The sequence below is a fragment of the Carcharhinus amblyrhynchos genome, chromosome 9, assembly GCF_965287045.1.
Source record: "Carcharhinus amblyrhynchos chromosome 9, sCarAmb.v2.hapA, whole genome shotgun sequence".
NCBI classification, from domain to species: Eukaryota; Metazoa; Chordata; class Chondrichthyes; order Carcharhiniformes; family Carcharhinidae; genus Carcharhinus; species Carcharhinus amblyrhynchos.
Window position 1 is genome coordinate 71,599,655 of NC_137332.1, and position 17,962 is coordinate 71,617,616.

Sequence of the window (17,962 nt, forward strand, 5' to 3'; positions counted from 1 at the left end):
GAGAAAAAGGGCAAATATATTGAGGGTGCTGGAATACAGATTGCTGCAAACTTTGCTGCTTAATGTTAAATTAAGTAGTGTTGTAGGTAATAGGATACTTTAATTTAATACTGGTCTAAGTTCCATCTACCTTGAAGACAATATACCTCAATTATATGTATTTATTACAACATAATTGAGCTCCATGATGTAAAATGCTGGGGTCAGTGGAGATGACTATTCTGGTTTTGGCACCTCTTCAATTTGTATAAACAAAAGAAAATGCTTTAAATGAAATTACTTCTGAATCACAAGCTGCAGAGGACTGTTTTCACCTTTTATTTGGGGTTAATGATGGATGGTGCTGCATGTGTTGGCCACCTTCCATCTGCTGTCCCACGTGTTCTCCCTGCAGTAAAGAGATTCCAAATTCAAACCAGATTTTCAAACTACTTCCTGGACCCGATACAGGAAAATAACATGTCATCTGCTCGGCAATCCTTCTGTTCACTGTAAGCATATTGTGGTATTATGACTGCCAAAACAAGGAAAACAGTGTTCCTGTGCATATATACTTTCTAAGTTTTTTACCTGAATGATTGCACCAGAATTGATGTTCTCCTCTGCATATTTAACTTCAACACCCCCATCAGGTTTTGCTTTGAATATTATTAAGCTTCAAAGATTTCTTCCATCCCCGTTGATTGCTTAATTACTCCATCTATTCAATGTGCTGTAAAAAAACACAGCAGTTTTGATTTATGACTGTGTATACTTGTGTTGGATTATGTATGTTATTTTGCTGGCTCTGTGAGCATTTAAAGGGTTTTGAGATACTGGAGGTCAGAAATACCCATAGTGTACACTGGGGTGTACACTGCCAGGGACCTCGGTTCGATTCTTGACTTGGGTCACTGTCTGTGTGGTGTTTGCACGTTCTTCCCATGTCTGCGTGGGTTTCCTCCGGGTGCTCCAGTTTCCTCCCGCAGTCTGAAAGACATGCTGCTTAGGTGCATTGGCCATGCTAAATTCTCACTCAGTGAACCCAAATAGGCACTGGAGCTTGGTGACTAGGGGATTTTCACAGTAACTCCATTGCAGTGTTAATGTAAGCCTATGTATGACACTAATAAACAAACTTACAAAATGACTCTTCTTCTGTTGCGCCATGCAATGAATGGGAAGGAAGGATTGAGGAGGAGCTCAGAGAGTGAGGAAATGATAATGAACTCCATGTGGTGTGGGAAGAAGCCAAGAGTGTCGAGTGAGAACACCATCTCCACCATCACCCCACCGCCCCCCCACCCCCGCCCCCACTACCACCCCCTCCCCAAATGCTGCATAGACCAAGGTTTCTGGACTTCTCTATAGAAAGCCTGTGATTATCAAGGAGGATGCCATAAAGCTGAGTTATTTAGAAAACTAAGCATTGATATCAAACACACTGATTTAAAACTAATTAAAAGGTGATTATGAAGAAGGAAAGCTGAGCGAGAGTTGACAGCCTGCTACCTCCATGGCAGAACAGATGGAAAGAATGATGAATAGAGTGAAAGAGGAAGGAACAGGAGAGAGCAAAATACTTCATGCATTGTAAAAGTCAAAGGGAATGTATTGACAGCTGGTAGCCTTTATTTTAGAAATTTATTGCAACCACTTAATAGTTCTTTTGCTGAAGCATGGACTTCCCACAATCTCCTTCACTCAGATTGTCAAAGTGGTTGAAAACCGCCAATTTATTTTACTATAATTTGTCTTACTAGATTGAAATGTGATGGTATATAATCAACAAGAGCATTGTATCTAGCAGTGTTTTGCCTGAACATCAAAGTGAATGATACGTGGCCCTTTCTTCCTGGATTGAGCTTATAAAACAATGCAGCACACATAAAATTATAATTACTGATTTCAGCCACAATGGTAAAATTAAGTTTTGATACCTAGTTACGTTGGGAGACCAAAATTAATTGGGCTTAATTCTTCTTGTCAAAACCAGCTGTTAAAATCATTATCAGCATCCTGGAAGTTACCATTGACCAGAAACTGACTTGGACTAGCCACATAAATGCTATGGCTGCAAAAGCAGGTCAGAGGCTGGAAATGCTGTGTGAGTAACTCATCTCCTGACTCCCCAAACAAAGCCTGTCCAACTTCTACAAGGCACGAGTCAGGAGTGTGATGGAATACTTTCCCCTTGCCTGGATGGTGCAGCTCCAACAGCACTCAAGAAGCTCAGCACTATCCAGGACAAAACAACCCTTTGGATTGTTACCCCTTCCATAAACATTCACTCTCTCCTCCATAGATGCACAGTGGCAGCAGTGTGGACTATCTACAAGGTGCACAGCAGCACCTCACAAGGCTCCTCCAATGGAACCTTGCAAATCTGTGGCATCTACCTTTAGAAGGTCCAGGACAGCAGACACATAGGAATGCCACCACCTGCACTCACCAAGCCACTCACCATCCTAATTTGGAAATAGAGCCCCATTCCTTCACTGTCACTAGGTCAAATTCTGGAATTCCCTCCCTAACAACATTGGGGCTGTATCTACACCACATGGCCTGCAGCAGTTGAAGAAGGCAGCTCACCACTGTCTTCTCAAGGCCAATTAGGGATGGACAATAAATGCTGGCCTAATCTCTGACACCCAAGCCCATGAAAAGAAAAGTAAAATAACAAAATAACTTTAAAATTCAAATGAGCATTTTTGATTGATGTCAGATCTGAGACCATAATATTTACAGAAAGATGAGTAAGATTCAGGAAGCTGAGACTGACTGAAGGTTGGGGCATGAAGGATCTGTCAAACTTTAATAGCAGAATTTCTAACATAACTGGCAATAAGGATAGTGAGATCCAGTTATTATGTATGCCCCTATGAGCTAAGGGTACATATCACGAGGTAGGCCTGGCAACTTGAACAGTGGGACCTCTTTATTAGAGGTGTACACTCATTCACAGTCAAGTCTAAGACTGCCCAACAGGGTTCCATACTGGGAGGAGCTGGGGTTACCCGACCTGCATTTTTAAAGGGCCGTTCGCACTCCAAACTTCAATGTACAACATATATGTATACTTCACACCCCTCTAGCTCTCACATAGTGAGAAAGGCACTTGCTTTGTGGAGACAGCACCTTCCTCCTCGCTTTAATGACCTAAGAAAACCAAGGTCCCAATTGTTCTAAGGCTTTATTATAAATGATTTGTGTAAGATCCCCCGCCCTAAAGAGGCAGCACACTTGAATCTCCACTGTTTTACAATAGATGTGTATGAAATATGTTATTAGCATATTCCCCATTTATTGCCTTTACTGCCCAGCATGGATGTTTGAATCCATCTTGGCTGTGCTTTCATTGTATTTTTGTTTATCCTCAAACATGAAATCTGAACAGGTTACTTGGATTTGTTTTGTTGTGTTCATTATGTGGAGCTGGGTGTTCCTGGCATTTATTGCCCATCCCTAATTGTCCTTGGCAGTAATAAGATAACTAAGCAACTTGTTCAGCGTCTTAACTAAGAGGGCAGTTCAGAATCAGTCACAATGTCAAAGGCCAGATCAGGCAATGACAACAGACTTCCTTCCCTGAAGAACACCAGTGAAGCATTGTGTTGTTATGACCTTCTGGTGGATTTATGACACACTGATGCCAGCTTTTTAAGATTGAAATCAAATTTTTAAACGATTGTTATTAGTCTAGGCCTCAGGATCGCTAATTCAGTTGCTTAATCACTGCACTACTATATGCACTTACATGGTGGCATGGTGTCACACTGATTAGCATTGCTGCCTCCAGGGACCTGGATTCAATTCCAGCCTCAGGTCACTGTCTGACTGGAGTTTGCATATTCTCCCCACAGGTTAGGTTGATTGGCCATGCTAAATTGACCCTAGTGTCAGGGAGATTAGCAGGGTAAATATATGGAGTTACAGGAGTAGGGCCTGGGTGGGATTTGGTCGATGCAGCCTTGATGGGACGAATAGGCTCCTTCTGCATTGTAGGGAATCTATGATTCTAGGAAATGTGTACTATCCCAGGGACAGCTCAACATGCTTCATAGTGAGCTACTTTGGTTGAAGTGCGATCATTGTTGCTCTGTACACAATGTGATAACAAATTTGCTTGTAGGAAGATCTCACATACAGTAATCGCGATGAATGACTACTTAACGTGTCTCCTTTTTAAATTTTTATTGGGTTAGGTTGAGGGATGAATGTTGGCCTGATGAGTGAGAGAGTCCCTTCCGTTTCTCTGAACAGTTTCATTGAATCCTATGTTTATTTGAGCAAGGCAGATGGATCTAAACTTAAAATTTTGCCCAATTTTGTCAGTTTTTGAAGTTGTGCTTGCCTTGGAAAACTGGGTTGGATGGGAACAGTAATCCAGAATGCTGGTTGGGGAGTGATGTTGGAGATGTAATGGTGGGTACCACTTCAGGGTGATCAAAAGTGGAATGACAAGTTTAGCCCCTGATTTCTCATAATGACTTAGTATCAAGCTTCTTAGTAGAATTTTAACTCAGAAGAACATGCAAGTTGGGAAGCAGCTCACCTGTAATCTTGTAACAAATTTTTCCATTCATGGCTGGAAATTCCCAACCTCGCCCATGGCTGGGATTCTTCAGTCCCGCTGCAGTGGCTGGAGTTTTGACTGAGCACACATTCTTCATTCTCACTGGCAGCGGTAGCGTGATGCATAAGACTGGACAATTTCTGACAGCTTCATGCTTAGTCTCAGCTTGCTTCTTCTCATTTCTCATGCATGTTGCAGTAAATTATGTACTTACATCTATAGGAGCAGAAGTAGGCCATTCGGCCCATTGAGTTTGCTCCAGCATTCAATAAAATCATGATTGATATGATAATTCTCAACTTCATTCTCCTGTCTTACCCCAAAAATCTTGATTCCCTTTCCATTTAACAATCTACCTCAGTCTTGAACATAATGACCCAGCCTTTTCAGCTCTCTGCAATAAAGAATTCCGCAGATTCACTACCCTCCGAAAGAAGAAATTTCTCCTCGTGTCTGTCTCTCACTGTTAGATAATTCCCTCTGGTCCTGAGTTTCCATATGGAGAAGATGTTTAATCTGATGGGTGATACTGAGCTGAATTCTTTATTCTGTCCTGGGATGTGGGCATCACTGGCAGGGCCAGCATTTTTGCCCGTTCCTCATTGCCCTTGAACTAAATCACTTGCTAGCCATTTAAGAGTGAACTGCATTGCTGTGGGCCTGCGGTGACATGTAGGCGGACCAGTGGTAAGCATGGCAAGTTTCCTTAGTGAACTAGATGGTAGTCATGGTCACCATTATTGATTTTTCATTCTAGATTTATTAATCAAATTAAAATTCGAACAGTTGCCATAATGAGTTTTGAACCCATGTCTCCAGAACAACAGCATCTGAAGTGTTCCATTTTTAGGGTTGATCGACCTTATTTTGAATTAAACAGAATGGTCTGTCATTTTAACATGTGACTGGTCTCTGCGCCTCCCAGTCCTCCCCCGCTGTATTTTGATAACTTTTTTTTCTGTCCAAAACAGCACTGGTTAAAAGAGTGCAGCAGTCACCTCTATTTTCACTCCCTACAACACAGACCAGCCTCTGAAGCTCTGCCAAGAACAACACAGACAGTGGGGAATGTTGTTTTTTTGAGACACCAGTCAGTCACAGAGCATTGTCTCTTATTCTTCACGAGCTGTGCCAGTGCTGAAAGTGGATTTAATCACTGAAATAAAAACAAATGGAATTGGGTAACAGCTTCTTAAGCCGGCTCGATGCCTCCAGTGATTATCCCCCGTGATAACTGCGTCTGTCTTTATTCCACAGTAAAACTGCGTTAATTCAAAAGTGGCTGTGACTGGAAAAGCTTTTCAGTGTAACTTCTGTGTCATTCTATGATTTGTTAGATAAGTTCCTTTTCTCTCCCATTCTCCCCGTATTTCCAGCCTCTTGCTGCAGGGCTACTTTCTGCATTGAGAAGTGCTTATCTCACCCAAAAGAAGTATGGACAGGATAGAGTCTTTGGGCACTGTAGTGTCTTGGAACTTGTGACTGCTTTTCTTATTCACAAGTTTCATAATGTGCACGTTGCCACAATCTGATCCTTCAGTCCACAACATCTAATATCAGCGGCTGCAATCTTTTTTTTTGGGGGGTGGGGAAGAGATATTGGAAGTAAAGGTTTAAGTCAAGGGATCCATAGAGGTAAGTGTTGCGTCACACACAGCGTGGGAGGAGTTGCAGCTGAATTCTGTGTCAGAAATGGATTTATTACTGTGCTGCTTAGCTTTGGAACTCAGTGGAGTATGTGACAGGATTTCTAAAACTTCAGTTCAAAGTGCTCAAGGATCTCTGGAGTAATTGTCATGAAGAGAAAAAACGAATGTGGTTACCTTGGAAGTATAAAGTGGTACAGTTAGTTATTTTTCTATGTTTCATTTAAATGGATCTGAGAGAACCAGAGCCAAAGCTCTTGTAGTTAGTTTTTCCTTGTCACTGAATATGTTGGTCTTGTAATGCAGTGTCTGAAATATATTGTGTTGTCCTTTTTTGCTGCCTAGTAAACATAAATGCAATTTGATATTCCACAAGATCTTTTTTCATGCTTGAGCTTCTGTAAAAATCCATTGTGATCCCATGGGATCCTTGCTAAAGTTTGGTTTCAGTTTTTAATTGATTCCTACTGTGCCAACATCAATTAGACTTAATTTTATTATGGCCAAAGGGGAAACTAAAGCAAAGGATTTGCAACATGTTTGCTCAGTGAAATGCTGCTGTTTCAGTATCATCCGTTTGGTACCAAAATTTTATATTAAGATTGGTGCCCAGATTTTCCAGGATGTTGTTGGGAAAATGCTGGGACATGTGTGGGAAGAGGTATAGAGGGTTTTTTTCCTCATTAGTAAGTTGTACATTGCACTACATTTACAATGTTCATGAATCAATGAGCAAAATTAACACTATTGTGATTATTAATACAACTCTGCAGTTTGTAAAGTAAAATTGGAAGCTGCTTTTTAAACCCCTATTATACTGTGTGAAGACATTCTGCACTGTGGATGTCAGGAAAATAACAGCACAATGGGGAGTGACAAGTGTGTGAAGGATCTTTAGTATAGACTTTGAAACAGGGGTAATTTGCATCCCTTGTTAATTTAATTAATGTTGGAAAGTCTCGCTAAAGTGCTCAGGAAGTCCCGTGAGCATTGTGAATATTTTAATATCGTTTTGAGAGCAATATGTGAAGTAGACAAAGTTTCCTCAACTCTACAGGAGTCTATAATTAGATATAATACTGTCTGCATTCTGGATACAAAATTTCAGGAGCTTCTCCAGAGGGATTTACTCTATTTTTGGTTTGACTTCTCCACAGCACAATTCAGTTGAAGACTGTGATGAAGAGATAGAAGACGGGGCTGTTTATAATGTGAGCTTGAAGAAAATCCAAATACAGCAAGCGGCCAGCAAGAGTCCAAGATGGCCGGGGGTGAGTATAGCTTAATCTTCCCTTCTACCTTTCCTCCTTTTTTTCAAAACAATGCATGTATATTTAAATGCTTATATTGGGGTTAAACTCTGGCTTTATTACATGCTCAAAAGGTTGAATGGGAATTGTCCATTTCATCAGGAATACATTTATCTAAAATCCTGTGTATTGAGGTTAATAGCTGATCAAGCACTAAAGAAGTGGAAACAAAAATGAAGCGATATAGCATCAAACGTTAGCAATTAAATTTGATGAAATTAAATCTTTGGCAAATGTGCTTCATCTAGATTAATCTGGTTGTTCCCATTACTTGGTCAAATTTAGCCATGTGCTTTCCTAGTTAATCTTCTAAAGCAAACTTCAGATATATCCAGTGAGTGCTTGCGCTTGACCAAGTCATTCTATGGGTGTGCATGAAATATTCCTATACCATTGTGGAAAAACTACTTGAGCATTTACAGGGACTAGAGATGCTCACCCTTCTTACCAAGAAAATACTTTCTTTGTTACCTCATTAGTTTGACCTGAAACTGAGAATTCTGGTGTTCCATGAGGGATTTCCCCCCACAAAAGTAGCTTGTACATTTGATGGCTGATTGCAATTGTGGATGTTCAGCTCAGATCCTTATTTACAGTACTTCTTTGCAAATAAGTTTGATACCATGCTGTTTTTAATTTCCAAATAGCACAGCTGTTTATAAAACTGAACCAACACTGGAACAGAGCTAGGATCTTTGCAACTTGATAGGGTAGTGAGTTAATGTGGTGGCATGTGGGATTATAACCTGATATAGAAGGAGCAATCTGATTTTGTTTATCGATTGTTCTCTTACTTTGTGGTGCATTTAATGCTTTCAAACACGGTATCTTCTTTAGAATCCCTAGAGCGCAGAAAGAAGCCATTTAGCCCATGACATTTGCATCAACTCTGACAGAGCATTTTATCCAGGCCCTTTCCCTTGCCCTTTTCCTGCAAGCCCACACACTTACCATGGCCAATCCACCAAACCTGCACATCTTTGAACCATGGGAAGAAACTGGAGCATCCAGAGAGCCCATACAAACACAGGAAGAATGCGCAAACTCCATACTGTCACCCAAGGCCTGAATTGAATCTGGGTCCCTGGAGCTGAATCAGCAGTCCTGATCGCTGATGTTGGATCTAATGTACAACCATGGAAATCCAAGTTACTCTTGTGACAAATTTGGTACTTGGGATGTAGGAGTTTCAGCTCATTTTTCTGAATAGAGTTGATCACTAATACAGAGGCTTGAGGATGAATACTCACTTGGAAAGATTTTGTCGTACAGGTCACTTCATATTGTTTGAGAAGCTTATTTTGTCCATAGCCCGTACTTTGTGACTTTTTTAAAGAAAACTCTATTTGCATGGAGCTGCAGTTTGCTTAACCCCTTCCTTAGATGCATTATCTCACTTAATATTGTCCTTTTGACATTGTCATCATAGTACTAACAGCACCTGCCTAACCCTGGCCAGCTCCAGAACATAAGAGCATAAGAACTAGGAGCAGGAGTAGGCCATTTGGCTCCTTGAATTTGACCGTCACTCAATAAGATCAAGGCTGATCCTTTTGTGGACTCAGCTCTCCTCGCCTGCCTATTCACAACCCTCGATTCCTTTACTGATTTTAAAATCTGTCTATCTTAGCCTTACAAACCTTCAATGAGGTAGCCTCAACTGCTTCACCAGATTCCACCGAGATAACAAGAATACCTATTTCAGACTCCTATTTATTGACTACACCTCAGCCTTCAACACTCATTCCTGTACTCTGTCTCGTCATTGTTTGAGGTCTGACCCACTATGGTGGTGTCTTCAGCAAACTTGAAAATCAAATTGGAGGGGGATTTGGCTGCACAGTCATAAGTGTCTAAGGAATATACTCATCTCTGAACTCCATGGCCTAGGCCTCGGCACCTCCCTCTGCGACTGGATTCTGAACTTACTAACTCTCAGACCACGATCAGTAAGGATAGGCAACAGCACCACCTCCACAAGCATCCTCAACACCGGTGCCCCACAAAGCTGTGTTCTCAGCCCCCTGCTATATTCGTTATATGCCTATAACTGTGACTAATTTCTCCTTCAATTCAATTTTCAAGTTTGCTGACGACGCCACTGTAGTGAGTCGGGTCTCAAACAATGACGAGACAAAGTACAGGACACAAAGAGAATCTGAACTGATGCGGCAACAATAATCTCTACCTCAATGTCAACAAAACAAAGGAGAATGTCATCTACTTCAGGGAGCGTAAAGGAAAACATGCCCCCGTCTACATCAACAGGGATGAAGTATAAAGGTCGACAGCTTCATGTTTTTAGGTATCCAGATCATCAACAACCTGTCCTGGTCCCCCCAATGCCGACACTGTCATTAAGAAAGCCCACCAACGCCTCTACTTTCTCAAGACTAAGGAAATTTGGTATGTCAGCTCCAACACTCTCCAACTTTTACAGATGCACTATAGAAAGCATTCTTTCTGGACAGTTTGGTATGGCTCCTGCTCTGCCCATGACGGCAAGGATCTTCAAAAGGTTGTGAATGTAGCCCAATCCATCTCGCAAACCAGACCTCCCACCCGTTTACTCTGTCTCCACTTCCTGCTGCCTTGGCAAAGTAGCCAGCATAATTAAGGACTCCATGCACCCTGGACATTCTCTCTTCCACCACCTTCCTTCGGGAAAAAGATCCAAAAGTCTGAGGTCACATACCAACCGAACAACTTCTTTCCTGTTGCTGTCAAACTATTGAATGGACTTACCCTGCATTAAGTTGATTTTTCTAGCTATGACTGTTTCACTACATCCTGCACTCTTGCTTCCTTTTCTGAAGTGTTTTGTTTGTATAGTGCACAAGAAACAACACTTTTCACTGTTCATATACATGTGACAAGAGTAAATTAGATTCACAACACTTTGGGTGAAGAAGTTACTCTTCAACTCATTCCTAAATCTGTTTCCCCTTATTTTGAGACTATGTCCCTTGAGTTCTAGTTTCCCCTGCCAGTGGAAACAACTTCTCTGCCTCTCTCTTAAATTCTCTTAATTTTATGTTTGTAAGATTCCCACCTCATTCTTCATTCCAGTGAGTATGGTCTCAGTCTCATCACAACCCAACCCTCAACTCCAGAATCAACCTCATGAATCTCCTCTGCATCCCCTCAAGTGCCATTATATCCTTAAGTAAGGAAACCAAAACTGTACACAGTATTCCAGGTGTGACTTCACCAGCACCTTATACAGCTGCAACATAACCTCCCCGTTTCTAAACTCCCTCCCTCCAGCAATGAAGGACACAATTCCATTTGTTTTTATTATCTGCTGCACCTGCGAACCAACTTACTGTGATTCATGCACAAGGACACCAGGCTCCTCTGCACAGCAGCATGCTGCAATTTTTTACCATTTAAGTAATAGCCCATTTTGCTGCTATTCCTACCAAAATGGATGACTTCATATTTAACAATATTTGTACTTCATGCCCTACCCACAAAGTATCTATATCCCTTTGCAGATGTTCTTGCACACTTTGCTCCACCAGTCATCTTCGTGTCATCTGTGAACTTAGACATTCACTTGGTCCCCAACTCCAAATCATCGATAAAAATTGTAAACAATTGTGATCCCTATACTGATCCCTGAGGCACACCACTAGTCACTGATTGCCAACCAGAAAAACACCATTTACTCCCACTCTTTGCTTTCTGTTAGTTAACCAATCTTCTATCCATGCTAATTTGGTATCCATAATACCATGCACCTTTATCTTGTGTAGCAGCCTTTTCTGTGACACCTTATCAAATGCCTTCTGGAAATCCAGATACACCACATCCACTGGTTCCACAGTGCTTCTAATGTCCTCAAAGAATCAGTAACTTAGTCAAACTTGATTTGCCTTTCATAAATCCATGCTGCGTCTTCCTGGTGGGACAATTTCTATCCAGATCTCTTGCTAGTTCTTCCTTGATTCAAGCATTTTGTCTCACTGCAGAAGTTAAACTAACTGGCCTGTAGCCACCTTTTGTCTACTTCTTATTTACAAGCAGTGGCATCACGTTTGGGGCAGTGCCAGTAGATTGGAAAACAGAGTCAGCAAATTTGGTAAATTACCACAAATGCATTTGCTATTTTTCCCTGCCATCTCTTGCAGTACCCCGGGATGTATTCCATCAGGGCCAGGAGACCTGTTTCCCTTTAACCCCATTAGCTTGCCCAACACTGCTTATTTAGTGATAATGACCATTTCTAGGTCCTCACCTGTCATAATCTTTTTCATCAATTTTTGGCATGTTATTTCTGTCTTCCACTGTGAAGACTGACACAAAACATCAAAATGTTCAATGCCTTGGCCATTTCCAATTATTAAATTCTTGTTCTTGTCTTCTAAAGAGCAAATGTTTACCTTTTCATTTGTATCCTTGTAGAAACTTTTGTTATCTGTTTTTATATTCTGAGCTCGTTTACCCTCCTCTATGTAGCTTTTTTCATTGTCTTTCTGTTGAGTTTTAAAGATTTCCCAATCCTCTAGTTTCCCAGTAGTCTTTGCTCCTCTTTATGCATTTTCTTTGCATTTGATATCCATGGCTGATTATCCCTTTTTCTACAGTCCTTCCTTATCACTGATATATACTTTTGCTGAGCACTTTGAAAGTCCTCCTTTGTCCTATCATAAAGCTATTGCTCCCAGTCTACCTTGGCCAACTCCTCCCTCATCCCATTGTAGTTTCCTTTAAAGCACTTGGATTTTACCTTGCACTCCAGGGTCCTGCTCCTCTGAAATAGCCATGAACAATAGAGCTATTCCTCATTTACAACTCCCAATGTAATCCTGAAAATAGTGCGCCAAATGAAAATCACTTTGGCCTACCCCGGTGTTGAAGTGGAAATTTTTCTGCTTCTTGACTGTGATAGAGAAAGGGGCTCAACAAAATTCATTCCGACCAAATAACTAGACTTTATTTACAAAAGACTGCATGCAGTAGTGGCAGTAACATGAGTTTGGAGAGCCGTTGTTATGACTTGCTAATTCCTTTTCAAGTCCTCACTTACATATAGAATCAGTTCAGTATTTAGACAAAATCATTATCAGTTTGTGTGACCAGAGTTTATTCAGGAATTCAATCAGTAGTAGCATCATCAGCAATATCATAAATCATGGTACAACTTGCTGACCTCCTAGAACTCTTTGTCTCATCAGTCATACCTTTATCTTGTCCTTTGATAGAACAGAAGAAACTTGGTGACTCCTTCATCCCTAACCTTATCTTGTCGTAGTCATACAGCCCTAGGTTATGCGGAGTCAGCCTTATCAGGTCTTGACCTTCTCCAATCTTATTCATGTCTAGGGTTATGCGGAGTCAGTTTTCCTTATTTTGTACCAAATATTCGACCAATTTTCCCATCATGCTATTACTTCATTCGTACAACTTCACAACAGCTGTATTCAGCTCCTCAAGCCTGATGGCATTTGGTTCCTGTACCATGTTTACCCCCTGGTAATCTTTCACCCCTTTGATTACCAGTTCCCCTCTGTCTACCGCACTAGTCACGTCCTCATAGAAATCCAATAAATTCATCAAACACAACTTCCCCTTAACAAATCTGTACTACGTCTGCTCTATCAAACCATTCTTTTCTAGGTGCCTCACTAATTCTTCTTTGATGACGGATTCAAGCATTTTTCCAACTACAGACGTTAAACTAGCCGGCCTATAATTCCCTGCCTTTTGCCTGCTACCTTTTTTAAACAGCGGCGTAACATTAGCCGTTTTCCAATCTTCCGGCACTTCCCCGGAATTCAGCGAAGTTTGGTATATAATCACTAAGGCATCTACTATCACCTCTGCCATTTCCTTCAGAACCCTGGGATGCATTTCATCCGGTCCTGGGGACTTGTCCACAATCAGTCCCGTTTCAGTAAGTTTCTTACTACTTTGTGTAGTATGCTTTGTCTGTGTAGTGCACAAGAAATAATATTTTTCACTGTACGCTCATGTGACAAATCAAAAGCAAACTCTCCAAACCTCTGCTCCATTTTAAATGGATGACCCGAGAGGCTTGCTAGACAGGATAGTCATGAGTGAACCACATTGCTGTGGGCCTGAAGTTTCATGTAGGTCAGACCTGGTGAGGGTAGCAGAGTTCCTTCCCTAAAGGACATAATGAACCAGATTGTTTTCTATACAATTGGTGATTTTCCTCTCCTAGATTTAAGTGAATTCAAATTCCATCAGCTGCTCTGATGGGATTGGAACCCATGTTCGTTACAGCATGCGTCTAGGCCTCTGGATTAGTAATCCAATGACACTGACACTGCCACCATTCCCTCCATGCTCTTCACCCACCCCCCATCCCCCAAAAGAAAACATGTAATAAGGGTGGGTTATGTTCCTGACCGGGAATACGTACATTCAAAAGCCTATTGGCTGCCTTGAACCTAACTGGCTCAAAAATCCTCAACTCTTGATTCTCAATACAATTCAATTACCTCCTTGCTGCTTCCCACTGTCAGCTCACTGCCACTCCTGATTCTCCTGCTCAATGCTTCCCTTTGCTACTGTAAGCAAGGGCTTGGGACATGGATGGTGAGAGCAAGGGAGCAAAATGAGCTGCAAGTGTCAAGGCACATGGGGAATGTCAGGGTGGGAGGTGGCAAGCAGAACAGTCACAAAGGGAGATGCCTAGCAATAAACTGTGTCCCTGTTAAAATGAAAGAGCACAATTGGAACATCCTCTAATTTGACAAACTCACTCAAATGCATGTGTTAGAATGTACTTAAAACGGGTGATGCTTCCACACTGCTGTGACACTGCATTCGTTCTCCCTGCCACAGTTTGTTTCTTGACCCATCTTCAACCCTTTGACACCGTTGACCAGAACATCCTCTTCAATTAGTTTCTTTTTCCATGTTGGTGAGACTGTTCATCACCATTGTCTCTAGTCTTCCACTGAGAACTTGACATCCATTTGTGGGATAAATACCAGCTGGGAGCTAAGTGGCTCATTGGAATAAAAGTTGTATGATCCTGCATTTCTGAGAGGCGCAAGCGGTGAGACAGTGACTGATTGCAGGGCCACCATGAAGTACAAGATTGATTTACAACAGAATAGTACACATTACAGAAATGAACATGTGCTGACTCCTGGCAAATTGATCTGTGGTTAACCTGGTGGTGCAAAGTATTTACTAATTGAAGAAATTGGTGCGATTCTGGCTAAAGTTGGTTTTGACCATGAGGAAAGTTAGTAGTACTGCTCTCTGCATGTACAACATCTCCAAAGGGCTTTCAGTACTAGCTCTTCTAGGAGTGCGCAGTAAATATAGAATAAATTTCAAATTTAGAATTGTTCTTCTTTTGTTAATTGTTGAATTGAAAACCAGCCAGGAAGAGTTGATAGAAAATGGAGAGATGAACTAACCAAGGACATTTAATGTTGAAACTTGCAGGTGGCTGGTTAGTTGGATGACTTGTTATTCCATTCCATCTCATCACTTCAATCCCACCCCTCCAAACTAATTTCCTTAAGGGTTATGAAGGGCATGTAATAAGTGAAAAGGATTCTGGAGATGATTGTAAATCATGGAAAGTATGTTTTTATTTTATTTAAATTTTATTTAAATTTCCCCTTCCTGGATGTGGTACAGCAAGCCAGATATCTATGGTTAGCTCATACAGGTGTGAGCTTAAATAGAGTTCCAGCAGGCCATTTTACCAGGTGGAGGTCAACAAAGATTGTGTAGAGCTCGCGATTCTGCTCCTGACACTTCTCCTGAAGTTGGCACGCAGCAAAAATCATGTCAGTAGTCCCACAACCTTTGTGGAAGCCACACTGTGACTCTGGAAGCAGGCCCAGCTCCAAATGAGTGACCAGACGATTTAGCACGACTCTTGCAAGGGTTTTCCCTGTGATGGAGAGCAGCGAGATTCTTCAGTGGTTGTCGCATACTTGCCGATTGCCCTTCCTCTTGTAGAGGTGTATGATGGAAGCATCTTTAAGTTCCTGAGGAATGGATCCTTGCTTCCAAAAGGACAGGAACAACTCGGTGAGCTTCTCGATAAGTGCAGGACCAGCTTTATAGATCTCTGCGGGTATGACATCTGCCCCTGGGGCTTTGCTGCTGGATAGCTGGCTGACAGCTTTTGAGACTTCAGCTACTACCGGTGGGTCATCCATGGCACTGTTGATATCAACCTGGAGAACCCTGTCTATTTCCTTATCGTTAACAGATGACGGTAGTTGAGGATGGCTTCAAAGTGTTCAGCCCATCTCTGCAGGATCTGAGCCTTCTCCGTAATGAGAGATGTACCATCTGTACAGAGGAGGGGGGGAACTCCCGAGAGATTGCGATCCATAGAGAGTGTTGAGGGCTTCATAGAAATGCTTCAAGTCGTTTCTGTCAGCGTATCCCTGTATGTTATTTCCCTTGGCGCTCAGCCAGGCATCCTGCATTTTACACAGTTTATTCTGGACTGTCCTGCAAGCACTGGTAAAAGCATTTTTCTTGGCAGCTGAAGATGGGTCGTTCTGACAGACCCTATGAAGATAGTGCTTTTCAACAAGTAGAGCCTGTATCTCCTCATCATTCTCATCAAACCAATCGTGCTGTTTGCGGGTAGACAGTCTGAGCATCTTCAGTGCAGATGTATGGATATCATCCCTGAAGTGTTCCCAGTCGTCCCCAGCGCTGCCTGCGAGGTGTAGGTCAGCAAGCTTGATTTCTAAGTCTTCAGCCAGTGCTGAAGCTATGCTGGGGTTCTTTAGCTTGGCCGCGTTGACTCTTTTCATTACCTTGCTTCCTTGTGGTCGCCTCTTGCGTCTGATGCGGAGCCTCATTTTGGAGACGATGAGCCTGTGATCTGTCCAGCAGTCAGCACCACACATGGCCTTCGTTAGTCTGACACCCTGCCTGTCTTTTCTCCTGACAATGACATAGTCGATAAGATGCCAATGCTTAGAGTGGGGGAGTGCATCCAGAAGGCCTTGTTACGGATAGGCAGACGGAAGGTTGTGTTGGTGATGAGGAGGTCGTGTGCTGCACAGGTCTTCAGTAAGAGTAGGCCGTTACTGTTACACTTGCCCACTCCATGCCTCCCAATGACTCCCTGCCAGATTGCAGAGTCACACCCTACTCTTGCATTGAAATCGCCAAGCAAGATCAGCTTGTCGGTACTGCTCACTGCTGATAGTAGGGCGTCTAGTTCTTCGTAGAACTTGTCTTTCGTCTCGTCCGGGTTGTTCATTGTGGGGGCATAGGTGCTGATCAGGGTGGCTTGACTTCTGTTCTGTAGCAGAAGCTGTAATGTCATAAGCCGGTCGTTCGCACCCTTTGGTAGACTATCAAGTTTCCAAACAAGGTGACTCCTCACGGCGAATCCAACTCCAGCATCACAACGCTCATCACTGCTGCGACCACTCCAGAAAAATGTGTATCCACCTCCAGTTTCAGTCAACTGACCTACGTTGGCAAGACGAGTTTCGCTCAGGGCTGCAATGTCAATGTTGTACCTTGCAAGCTCTCTGGCAACTAAGGCTGTTCATCTCTCTGGTCTGTCTGCTGTAGGGTTGTCCAAAAGCGTGCACATGTCCCAAGAGCCAATGGTGAGCGGTGTCACCTTGTATTTTATTTTGTGTGTTCAACCTCAAGATGGGATCCCCGCCAGCCGCGATAAACTGGCCAGCGTGTAGTGAAGCAGGAAATGTTTAGGGCACCTTTTCTAGCCCCTTCCTCATCCTACAGAGGTGAGTAGTGCGTTCCTGAAGAGGACTGCTCAGCCGCCCACGTAGTCGCCGAGTTCCACTGCTGCTTCGGTCAGCAGAAAACGACCATTAGACCTGAGCCGCCTGCGTGCGGATCTGTGACTACAGCTCCCAGTGTATCCATACCTGCTGCTTCATCGCTTGCCCATCGCTACAGGACTTCAAGGGTTAAACATGATGATGGTGGTGTCGAAACTAGCGTTTGATTTTGATTAAAGTGAGGGAGAGTTGTGCAGTGTCAGCCTCACTCTCTCTTCCAAATTCCCATCAAGATCCAGTGGCAAGACAAGACTCAAGACATCTGGAGGTGGGACTAGGCACAGTGGATGACCAGGACGTCTTCTGTGTCTTGTCCTGCTCTTCGCGTTCCACGATGCTTGCATAGACCGCCTCTTGACCGTTGGACCTTCCATTGGTCTCTTCCGATCAATCCGCCGGACTCTGTCTTCACATACTGGGATAGACATCTCCCTGTCTCACTGAGAGTTGAGACCCGTCGGCTACCGGCTTGTCGAGGCCGTTGCCCGAGGTGTGGCTGCTGTCGCATGCAAACAGCTACGGGGAGCCCACAGGTGAGAGCTGCATGCCAGGTGGGGACAAAGGATGGACAAACAGCCCTGAAAGGACGCGATGTGTTCCCCCACCAAAGGTATTATCCCTCCCTGACACCTTGCTGCCCAACTGAGGCTTTTTTCTTCTCCTCCCCAC

General features: G+C 42.8%; 1 protein-coding gene across 1 annotated transcript in view; it reads left to right on the forward strand.

Annotated features, from left to right (window-relative positions):
• LOC145348580 (uncharacterized) overlaps positions 1-17,962 on the forward strand; it is a 46,093-nt gene that overhangs the window by 4,509 nt on the left and 23,622 nt on the right. Inside the window, exon 2 of the mRNA XM_080196769.1 lies at positions 7,359-7,472. Coding sequence (XP_080052895.1) covers positions 7,359-7,472 — 114 coding nt within the window. The remainder of the gene's footprint in view (positions 1-7,358; positions 7,473-17,962) is intronic.